Source organism: Capricornis sumatraensis, chromosome 19 (genome assembly GCF_032405125.1).
Source record: "Capricornis sumatraensis isolate serow.1 chromosome 19, serow.2, whole genome shotgun sequence".
In the NCBI taxonomy this organism is placed as follows: domain Eukaryota; kingdom Metazoa; phylum Chordata; class Mammalia; order Artiodactyla; family Bovidae; genus Capricornis; species Capricornis sumatraensis.
This window is the reverse complement of record NC_091087.1, coordinates 48918020-48930324: the sequence shown is the minus strand read 5'-3', so window position 1 is coordinate 48930324 and position 12305 is coordinate 48918020. Positions and strand designations below refer to the sequence as shown.

General features: G+C 42.7%; 1 protein-coding gene across 1 annotated transcript in view; it reads right to left on the bottom strand.

Moving 5' to 3' along the window:
* Positions 1-1900: 1900 nt before the first annotated feature.
* The window catches only part of AP4S1 (adaptor related protein complex 4 subunit sigma 1), a 44850-nt gene continuing 34445 nt past the window's right edge, over positions 1901-12305 (bottom strand). The window contains exon 6 of the mRNA XM_068991451.1: positions 1901-2383. Coding sequence (XP_068847552.1) covers positions 2255-2383 — 129 coding nt within the window. The 3' untranslated portion in view covers positions 1901-2254. The remainder of the gene's footprint in view (positions 2384-12305) is intronic.

The window sequence follows — 12305 nt, the reverse complement described above, 5'->3', positions numbered from 1 at the left end:
TTCAGATTTCAGTGTCCACGAATAAATGGTTTTATTACAACATAGCCATGTTGATTTATTTATATATTATCTATGGATCTTTTTGCATTACAATGGCAGAACTGAGTGGTTACAGCAGAGACCATATGGCCCACAAAGCCTTAAATACTTATTCGATCTGGCCCTTTGCAGAAAAAGTTTGCTGAATCCTGGTCTAGCACATTGCTACAGCAGATAAAATTGATGAGTCTTGTTATACAGAGAGTAACTCTGAAATGCCAGCAATCTAGAATGAAAAGTCTAAGGACAAGGTAAAGCTGCCCAATCTGAGACATAACTTTCATGAGTGTGAAAATCATTTAGCTGGTAGTCACAGTTGAACAAGAAACCTGAAATGAGATGACACAGGCTGTCACAGACGGAGAGTCACACTGTAGTTCACTTTGTATGAGTCAAGTATTACGAGACATCTACTTGGGTCTCCACATGGAGTATTTTTTCCAGTGGTATCTACCTAGTATTTTTTTGTTGTTCTCTCAAGGTACTAAAATCTGTGCCAACATGTTATTTAAATGCTATTTTGGTATGACCCAAAAATTAATTTTATGCACTCCCTCGTTACTTCTGGTGTACCAGTTTCAGCAGTTACCTGAATGTGCTACTGATTAAGTGCCTATCAACTAGGACAGTGTTTTCCAACTAATGTCTCAGAAAGACCTCCAAAGCACTTTGATCTAGACTGGGCTTTCCCCAAACCTTGGTTTCTTGATGCATACCATTCACTGTTCTGGCAGGTCAGAAGCTTTTCCTCTGCCTTCCTGAACTCAGTCCAGAACAAGATCTGCTTTGGGAATTCATTATTGACTGGTTGCCTTGGTCTTCATAGATGCAAACTTTTGAAGTATATAAGGGAACTTTTAGAAACAAAGAATTTTAACAAAATCCCTCCTACACATACACGAGAGAGTGAGAAATTAATAGTGAATGAATTAGTACCTAGAATGTCCATTTATGTCCTCTTTTGGAGGGCAGAGTGTTGTAGGTAAAGTAACTCTTGGAATTCCATAGGATGGCACGATATCTTCATGTATCAAGACTATATTTCTGCTTCCTCCACTGTCCTTGCCCTCCTACCCTTAACGTGCACGTGCACATGCTGTTACCTAAGGCAGCTCTGCATCTTCTACTGTTGGTGAAGCAGCAAAAGCACGACTATAGAATGGTTTGGGAGGATCAGGGCATTGCTCTTCTATAGTGGCTTAGCAGTCTTCTTTGCTTTAGGACATTCCAGGAGAAGGGGTTGAAGGAATAAGAGAGGGTGGATGCATTTCAGAGTAACCTGAATTGATAGTCTCCTGCATTCCAGTTTTAGACTTTGAACTAAATTTCATTTACCAATAAATTTACTAATAAGATAAACCCTTTACAGTATGGCACACAGGATAGTCAGTTCTCTGCTCAATCGCTCAGCTGTCTGACTCTTTGCAGCTCCAAGGACTGTGGCCCACCAGGCGGCTCTGTCCATGGAATTATCCAGGCAAGAATACTGGAGCAGGTTGCCATTTCCTCCTCCAGGGGATCTTCTGACCTAGGGATTGAACCTGTGTCTTCCTGCACTGGCAGGATTCTTTACCACTGAATCACCTGGGAAGCCTTCAGGATAGCAGTAAGTGCTGTCTTAATGTTTGGCCACTCATTATAGTAACATTCTTTGTAGAGTTAATTACATGATGACATTGTAATTGTTAAGTACCTATAAAATGTGTATCAGGTTTTTAGAAATTGGAAAGAATTTTTCATTACACACATTTGGTAAACTTTTGACTTTTTAAAGGAAGATAGCATTCAGAAAACTAATCAAAGTTTTCAAGTTAATTTTAACAGTTTATTGGCCAATGGAGAGCTCTCTCATTTTCTTCCCACCCGGTGGTGCTATTCCTGAATTTATCTCTTCACAAAGTCAAGCAGAGACCAAAAAGTTTCCCTTAGTACTACACAAAATCTAAACAAGTGAGGGGAAAAAAAAATGCTTATGGTCAGAAAATAAAACTTGTCTCTCTGTTTAGAAAAAATTTTCTTTGTACATCGTATTTTAAAACACACTTTTGTTTTCCGTTTAGGAACTGTGGAAAACACCTGTTTCAAAGTCTTTGGAAGGATAGCCCATTTTGCAGTGTTTGGTCTTCCAGGTTCCTGGGGCCAGCGATGTTGAGAGGCACTCCACGGTGTTCTCGTTTCCTTTGAGGCGATGTTGTCTGGCAGAGCCTCTCTGTTTTCAGCTGTCTGACATCTTATCAAGAATTAGTAGAGGGGCAAGAATTCTTGCCCTGTTCGTTTCCACAATGCAGCCATTTAATACCATCTCATCCAAAATGATGTGTACTTTATCCAAATTAAACATTATCTAGGGTTATTATTAAGGAAATTAGTTATAGAAATGTTAACATTCAGTAAATAATAACTTATGACTTGGAATTTTTCTAGTGTAAATTAGTCTAAACATGCAGTTTTTTTTAAACAGATTTCCTAAAATTAAAATTGGTGTTTATACTAGAAATTATTACCTCATGTACACAGGTACACCTAGCTTCCCCTTGGTTAGGCTCACTGGACAACAGACATAGAAATGGAGCAGCTAGATACCCTTTAGCCAGAGGGAGAGGGAATGTACTAAGAGCTGGAAATAAAGCAAGTAAATTTTGTTAAGAGTGTGTGACCTGACCTCAAGAACAATGTCTTCCCAGATAGCAATAATAACAGTAAATAGCCATGACTTACTGAATACTCATTATGTTCCAGGCATTGTGTTGAGTGTTTTACATATATTATTTCAGTCTTCTCTTTGTTTCTGTGATGTATGTGCTAACATTATTCTCATTTTACATAGGAACAAAGAGGCTCAAAGCTATTGTCCATGGTCACATGGCTAGTAATTGTAACGGGAATTTACATCCAGAGTTTTGGCTCAGCTGCTCTGGTTCTCGACTTCTCAGGAGAGGCCCAAGGCTGCTGGGTATGCACCCTCCCTCTCCCCTCAAACTTCCACCCCCAAAAATACCTTTTCAAAACAGCACCCTTAGCATGAGACAGGCTAAAGGAAAAAACAATCACTAGGAGAAATGAATAAAGAAAAGCAAGGCAATGTTGACTTAATTCCCAAGGAGATAAAAATTCCAATTTTCAAGGGAGTACTTATAAATGGAGCATTCTGAAAACACTCATTTGAGAATTAGGGAGTCACTTTAGCTTCCTGATGTTCCTGGTAGAAAGTCAGGACAGGGCATAGCGGAAGAATAAAATATTGTTAGACTATGACATCTAGCTAATTAGAAAGAGCCAAATTCTTTCCCCAGGAGCCCCTTCATTTGAGTACCTAACTTTTCCTTTGTGAAACTGAACTGGAAGAGAGAATTAAACTCTGAGGGTGATGATGACAATGGCTGAATATTTCTAAAGTCTACACTTTACTGTCTTAGGTTTTCATTACCAAAGAGCAGGATCTTGGTCTGTTTAAAAAAAACAAAAACAAAAACTGATCAATTATTTCAAATAGACAAACTTCATTCAGCAGGGAGTGATTAAATGTACAAGGAGAGTTCATAATTAGTAAATCTTTGAAAAATGAGTCACTAGTAACTCCAGATGTTCAAGGCTATTGTACTTGTTTGGTGAAGTACATCTACAGAGAATGAGACAATCCTGTGAATGACTTTTAAGTTTCTATTAGGCTCTGTGTTAATACCTCATTAAGCTCTGTGAAAATAGTCCTTCCGCAGAATAAACTGTTTTTCAGGAGCCCATGGGAACTGTCCTTAAGTGACCCAGAAAAGAAAAAAAAAAAAAAAAGCTTTGTTACACCTAATAATAATGTCTTCCAATTAGATGGATGATTGCTTTATCCATGGCCAACCTGGGACTGGAATATTAGGCCTTTGACTTAATCCTGTTTGCTGGACCCAGAAGCCAGAACTTAGAAGCCACAACAAGGCAGGAATGACAGCAAAGTATTAAAAAAAGGCAGAAGCACAGGTGGCTGCATGAAAAAATGCCCTATAGAATCCCCCTGTTGTATTTTTTTTGGTGGCAAGGTGGTGTTTTTTTAACTAGAGTTGACTTACAATGTGTTAATTACTGCTGTAGAGCAGTGAGTCAGTTATACATACACACTCATACATACATATGTAACACTGGTATTCCTTTTTAATGTTCTTTTCCATAATGTTTTATCATAGGACACTCAATATAGTTCTCTGCTATACAGTAGGACCTTGTTTTAAGGCCTAGTGCCTCTGAAAATGTCAGTCCATCCAGGGTGATGCTCAGATAGAAGGAGATCTCATTTTAATGTAGTCTATTTGAATTGATGCAAACTGCTCTGAAAGACTGCTCCATCTCTGGCAAAAAGATGATCAGCAATTCAGATATCCCCTTGAACAATTAGCCCAATGTTTTGAAATTCAGATTAGAATTTACTGCTGAATCTTTTCGACCACTGACATCTTTACATTACAAGGTCAAGATCCTTCAGTAAGTTCTGAATTTCTCAACATCCTGGAAACATGAGTTGCTCAATGAGGTCATTCTGTACTGTGGGCATGTGACAGCCTGTCTATCTGACTATCTGGCTCAAACCCCTAATAATCATGCAAGTTTCTGGAACGCTACAGGGAAACCACAGACCAAATCCAATGTGAGGCAAAAGCCTGAAAGCTAATTTCCTCTTAGAATCATGTGATGCCTTTAAAATAAGAATCCAGCTGTTCGTATCTTTATTTGGTTCATAAGCAACTTGTACACACTGGCAAAGCTAAGAGTAATGGCATTTGGGCTACTAGCCAGGTGAACAGGGACCAAAAAATGCCCTATATGCCAAGGCCCATGGCAATAAACAGGCAAACACACCTCAGCCCCGACATTTGGAATAGGAGGAAGCAAGAAAGGCATAGGCTGATGGTCTATTAATGTGATGAGCTATAATGACTATTTTAAGAGGGTCCAACTGCAGATGGTGATTGCAGTCATGAAATTAAAAGACACTCCTTGGAAGGAAAGTTATGACCAACCTAGATAGCATATTCAAAAGCAGAGACATTACTTTGCCAACCAAGGTCCATCTAGTCAAGGCTATGATTTTCCAGTGGTCATGTATGGATGTGAGAGCTGGACTGTGAAGAAAGCTGAGTGCCGAAGAATTGATGCTTTGGAACTGCGGTGTTGGAGAAGACTCTTGAGAGTCCCTTGGACTGCAGGGCAATCCAACCAGTCCATTCTAAAGGAGATCAGCTGTGGGATTTCTTTGGAGGGAATGATGCTAAAGCTGAAACTCCAGTACTTTGGCCACCTCATGCGAAGAGTTGACTCATTGGAAACGACTGTGATGCTGGGAGGGATTGGAGGCAGGAGGAGAAGGGGACGATGGAAGATGAGATGGCTGGATGGCATCACTGACTAGATGGACGTGAGTTTGGGTGGACTCCGGGAGTTGGTGATGGACAGGGAGGCCTGGTGTGCTGCGGTTCATGGGGTCGCAAAGAGTCGGACAGGACTGAGCGACTGAACTGACTGAACTGAACCTTCAGGTTATACTGAACTCATCTGACTTAAAGAATCCTTGAGGAAATTTGTTTCCTCTCATGGGCACCCTAAGGTTGGAGCTGACAGGAACTAAAAATATCTTCTTGGAGAACAGATTCATAAAGCCGCATCTTTTCTCAACCCAGAAACCTAAGAGCCTTTCTGAATTCTGGGTAATGTGGATTGGAGTCAAATACTGTAGGGCCCCAGTAATATTTGTGCCACTTGAAATCATTTTTTTAATTAAAGTGATTGAAATGTTTCTGGTTTATATATTGGAATTTTGATCTCTGGATCATGAAACACTACTATTTTAATGCCACTCTGGTGGTCTAGTTCTTTAGGAAGAGAAAACTGAGGCGCATACATTCAAAGAGGACCTCAAAAGCAAGTCCACGCAAGAACCCTGCCTAGGAACTAAACTTTCTGATTTGATATTTTGCTCTCAGGTCCCTTGTCTTATTTTTCTTTTTTTTTTAAAATAAGATCATCGCTAAGCAAAGTTCTTTAAGTAGGGTGGGGGGAAAAACATATTCTCACTTTTTTATACTTGAACTCAATTTCTCATATAATTAGATTAAGTTGCAAAGAGCTAAGTTGTTCACATTTCCCACAGAAAATCAAATACTACTGTAAAGAAGATTATCATCCTGAGGCTTCTGCATAGTTTTGGATATATTCTCCCTGTAATAGTCTTCTGTTTTCTTTTATGCTTGTATGGTCTTTTGTTAATTAGGTCACTGAAAAGGAGTGTTGTCTTTTTTTGTTACGTAGGTTTCCCATACCCACTCCTATTCTGAGAGCAACAAAGACAACTGTGATTTTTTTTTTTCTTTTTAGTTTACATAGACATGTAAAATAACACATATATCAAAGTCAGAATTGGGGTCAATGAACCTGTCATTTCTTGTGGTCCCCCCCCCAACCCCCGCCACACACAACTCTCTGTTGCTTCTCATAACTTGCTTCCACTGTTCCTGAGTAAACAGAACCAGAAGCATGGAACCAAAGGAGTTGGGGTAAGACAGAGGGACCTGGTGAGGAGGGAGAGGAGGGATAGGAGGAATAATAGTAGGGGTGAATATGGTATCTACAGGACTCAGAAACACATGTAAAGGAAACAGAGGTAGTGAAGGCTAGGGAGAGCCAAACAGGCTCAAAGGCAGATCTGTTTAAACTGGAACTTTCGTATCCCTTTCCCAGGTGAATGGCTTGGAACAATCCCTTGGGGACCGTTCCTAATTCTGCTAACTAACTGCTCCTAACCTGACTGGAACTCATGCTGGAGAGGCCCATGGTCCTCTTACCCCTCCATGCCTGCCCTTCCCAAAGACTGGATTAGCTGCACAAATTCCCTTGGGTCCATGGGCCAGCTTTCTTCTCTTGCAGCCCTGCCTCCAATGGACATAGGTTTAAAAGGGGGAAAAAAAAAAAAAAGATGTTTAGAAATCTCTGAGGTGAACTTCAATTTTGGAAAGCAAGCTCTTATCAAGACATTCAGGTACACTCTTCAAAATGTTTCGTAGTTTCCAACTCCTCCAACCAAACAAAGCCCAGTGTTTCCCTAAAACGTCTTCTCTAATTCAGAAAACACCAAGACAACAAATGGTGACAGACACTTCATGCAAGTTTTCTTAGAGATGAAATTGCTACTGTCTATTCCCGATGATTAGGAATTTTCAAAACTGTGTCAAATTTAAGCTATCAAATGTATAGCCCTAGGATCAAAGGCCCTGAAGCCCAGGGACCAACAGCAGCCCTGTCACAGAGCAGCACCGTGGGCGCAGGGCAGGCACCACCCCTGAGCCTCAGCCTCCTCGTCTAAAAAGTGAGACTTTAACTTGATGACTATATCGTTTTCTTCCAGCTCCAAAGTAGGCAAACCCTCTGACTCTTCAGGGAGAGGAAAGCTAGTTTACTCCTTTCTGATATTTTCAAACCATTCCTGATGTAATCACATGCTTCGCTTCAGTTCATTTCAGTTCAGTCGCTCAGTCGTGTCCGACTCTGCGACCCCATGAATCACAGCACACCAGGCCTCCCTGTCCATCACCAACTCCCGGAGTTCACTCAGTCTCAAGTTCATTGAGTCAGTGATGCCATCCAGCCATCTCATCCTCTGTTGTCCCCTTCTCCTCCTGCCCCCAATCCCTCCCAGCATCAGAGTCTTTTCCAATGAGTCAACTCTTCGCATGAGGTGGCCAAAGTCCTGGAGTTTCAGCTTTAGTGTCATTCCTTCCAAAGAAATCCCAGGGCTGATCTCCTTCAGAATGGACTGGTTGGATCTCCTTGCAGTCCAAGGGACTCTCAAGAGTCTTCTCCAACACCACAGTTCAAAAGCATCAATTCTTCGGGGCTCAGCCTTCTTCACAGTCCAACTCTCACATCCATACATGACCACAGGGAAAACCATAGCCTTGACCAGACGGACCTTAGTAGGCAATGTAATGTCTCTGCTTTTGAATATGCTATCTAGGTTGGTCATAACTTTTCTTCCAAGGAGTAAACGTCTTTTAATTTCATGGCTGCAGTCACCATCTGCAGTGATTTTGGAGCCCCCAAAAATAAAGTCTGGCACTGTTTCTACTGTTTCCCCATCTATTTCCCATGAAGTGATGGGACCGGATGCCATGATCTTCATTTTCTGAATGTTGAGCTTTAAGCCAATTTTTTCGCTCTCCTCTTTCACTTTCCTCAAGAGGCTTTTTAGTTCCTCTTCACTTTCTGCCATAAGGGTGGTGTCATCTGCTTCACCATACCTCAAAAGAAATTCTTTTGTAATAACAATTAATTACTGTAAATTTCTGAGAGAACATTTCAGTTCCTTTAGAAGCTGCTGCTTCAGCGTTGGATGACTTCCCTGGAGAATTTCTTTGGTCTTTTTGCCAATATTTCTGTAGCCCCAAGTTGAACAAGTACTTTGTGATTTCTCATTAAGTCAGGCTGGAGTTATCTCCTATTTCAAGAAGCCCTGTTCTGGTTTCTGGACCTCTAAAGGTATTTGGGATTTTAGGAAAGTAATGAAGGAACGACAGCCACACTCCCCACTGGGGCCTGGCAGGGCCTGACGGCAAATCTTGGTAGTGTTGCTTACTGTTGACAGGGTCCCTTTGTTCCTCCAACTAGCTGAGTCACAGTGCAGACAGGATGGAGGCCTTCCCTGCTCCCCACCCTCAGCTACAGTAAAGGCGGCGTGTTCCGCATCACCCATATGAGCTTTAAGGTTCTGGAACTAATTGCTCAGGCTTTTGGGCTTTAAGCACTTGTGAAATAAAAATATAAGTCTTCTAAAGATTTTTTTTTTAAGATATTTTTGAATGAAGAAGACATTTCTGGATTCTAGACCTAGCCTGTATTTGTGGGCACAAGAATATAAATAGGGATCCCAGCCTATTCCTGACTTTTCTTCTCATGCACGTGTGTGGAATACCCTTCTTACCATCCCAGCCTCTCCATCATTCCTGCCGTCAGTCCTGGGTTACGAATGGGAGAGAGGCCTGCAGAGGCCCTGGCGGCAGGCACTGGGATGTCCAGGTATCCACTAAACTCTTGGGATCCAGATAGTTCAAGGGTGGTCAAGGGGTGGATGTGGAAGCCTGCAGGCTCTGGGTAAGCACCCTTATCCCACAGAGAGGGATGCTCCTGAAGGAGAGCTAGAGGGGCTCCTCTAAAGCACGGGGCCCAGGAAGGGGACCCTGGTTGTCCAGGTCTAAAGGCAGCACTACTGCATTCCACTCCAGCCCAAATAAACGAAGTTTTTAAGCCTTTTCAAAGGCACCAAATACCAAAAGGGGTGTCAAGGTTTCTGGTGCCTTCACACACAGCAGGTGTGCACCGAGCTGGGGAGGAACTGGGCTTTTCCCACACAGTGCTGTTCATTGGTGCCACCCTCTGACAATTTAGCAGAAGGGGGCTTGAACTGCTCCTTTGAATTATGAATTGTCTGGAGAGTTCAGCAAACCTGGGGCTCTGGAGCTGAACTCATTTTGAGAGGCTCATCAGTTGGTTCCTAAGAACTATCTTGATTTGTGGAAATTGAAGTCTTTAATCAATCTACCAAATATCAGGTAGGGCCAGCTTTCCTGAGAGAAGCCCTCAGGCACTAAACAGCCCCACAGGCGGGGTGGAATGTGAAGAGGGTGCGGGAGCGGCTGCAGTGCAACACGAATGATTTAGGTCACGGTTGTGCCTGGTCCCTGGGGTGCAGGCTGCCCTACCCGACACTACTCTGCACCAGAGAGTTCCCACTCAGTACAAGGGTTTTCAACAAGCCAGAATCTCTGTCCTGATTTCTGGAGCTTAGCTCGTTTCTTTTTAACATTCCATCTGCCTTGTTCTACGACGTTAGTCTTACCAGAAGTAGAACAAGCCCGTACTAGGGAGATATGTAAATGGTACTTTGAATTTCCCAGTGTCTAACCCTGCAGGGTCTGGAAAACCGCCCCCTCCTTTAAAAGCTATAGGGTGGTAATGTCTCTGGAGAAAGACTGTGAGTAAAGAGCTTCTTGGGAATTCCGTGAGGTTAAATCATGTCTGTTCCCATATGGATTGACACAGAGGGCTTTCCTAATCTAAGCAAACACAAAGGTCATGACCTGTTCCGGGTAGCTGGCTCCAGGTTGCAACTGAGTCAGCTGCTGGTTCAACGTTTCAAGGCCTAAGGAAGCTACTTTCCGGGCACAATGTTGGTTGCTCTGGCAGGTTCCCAGGTACAAGCTACCAGACCGCTGATGCAGGGTGTCTATGGGTGGCACCTCTAAAGGGCTCCCTTGTCTTCCTGTTAAAAACTGGTGTGGAGAAGTCTTCCCTGGATATCTTTGATGTGACAGTTTAAACAGAACTATGTATGAGGCAGAATAGAGCTGTGGATTTGTAATGTGACTTTTTTTCAGATGGCTGAGGGTAGAAACCCTTTAAGAAGGTCAGTAGAAGACCGGTGCCCCTGCCCTGCCAGCTGCTGCGCTTTTAGACCACAGGAGGGCCACGTGAACTTCACCTCAAGTACAGACAGACACTTCCGGATCTGCACACTTAGCTCCCTTCTCTAAGTGATGAAAAATTCCTAATCTGTCAAGTGGATGTGCCTAAGTAACTGCTGAGGGACAGTAAATAGGATAAGTAGGTCAGAGCGGAAGAGAAGGCAAAAATGAAGCTAACTAAAATGATGGGAAGAGACAGAAATCGTGTGCTTTCGTGTGAAAATGAAATTCAAACAAGAATGCTGGAGCTCTATTACACTGACCCATGCTATACACTAGACGGATACAAAGACAAACCCATCTCTACTTCTAATAAACACCTAGTCAGTCTATAAAACACATCAACACGATGAATCCAAATATAACACATGCCCTACTGCATCTGACTCACTTGAATTCTGAATATCTAGACTTGAAAGACTCTCCCATCCTGCTCGAGGTGTAAGGCAACTCAGCTCAGTTACCTAGAGTCACGGCAACATCAAACACTAAAGCTGAGAGGGTATTAAAGCTCTTCCAGTTTAATTCCATCATTCTGAGATGAGAAGTTGAGAAGTCCTGCCCCAACTGGTGGCAGGACTGAAAGCAGAACCTGGGTGTATTTCTGGCAAAATATCTATGAAACGCTTTTGCTAACTTACTGTGGGTGCATGCTAAGTGGCTTCAGTCATGTCTGGCTCTGTGACGCTATGGACTGTAGCCCACTAGGCTCCTCTGTCTATGGGATTCTCCAGGCAAGAATACTGGAGTGTACTGCCATGCCCTCCTCCAGGGGATCTTCCCAACCCAGGGATCAAACCTGTGTCTCTCAAGGCTCCTGCATTGCCAGGTGGATTCTTTACCACCAATGCCATTACTTCTTAAATCAAAAGGCATTTTTATTATTCCCCTATATAAGGAGGAAGAGATTTATTTTGAATTCCTTTAAAAGATTTAGTTAAAATGGAATATTACATGCTGAATAAAAATACACCCAAATATGCAGCCTGGTCTTGGGTCTCCTAGGTCAAAAGGACCATAGATTTAGGTCACTCACCACTAGAGGGCGCTCAGATTTCCCTGGTTAACTTACAGAGGCTTCCAAACACAGCCTGCAAATGAACTTTATCAACATGCCAATTTCTATCAAGAGTAAAAAGTAAATGGCCATTTCCCCAAAATATACTGGCATACTGGTGCTGGACATAGGTTTCTAATGTGTGTGTGTGTATACACACACACAAATATAGTTATGTATATATGTGTGTGTGTATATGTATATATCGAAGAAGGCGATGGCACCCCACTCCAGTACTCTTGCCTGGAAAATCCCATGGACAGAGGAGCCTGGTAGGCTGCAGTCCATGGGGTCGCGAAGAGTCAGACATGACTGAGTGACTTCACTTTCACTTTTCACTTTCATGCATTGGAGAAGGAAATGGCAACCCACTTCAGTGTTCTTGCCTGGAGAATCCCAGGGGCGGGGGAGCCTGGTGGGTTGCCATCTATGGGGTCACACAGAGTCGGACACAACTGAAGTGACTTAGCAGCAGCAGCATATGTATATATGGGATTCCCTGGTGGCTCAGAAGATAAAGAATCTACCTGCAATGGGGGAGACCTGAGTTCAATCCCTGGGGGGGAAATATCCCCTGGAAGATGGTACGGCAACACACTCCAGTATTCTTTCCTGGAAAATCCCCATGGACAGAGGAGCCTGGTGGGCTACAGTCTATGGGGTTGCAAAGAGTTGGACACAATTGAGCAACGAAGCATACCACATATGTATATACA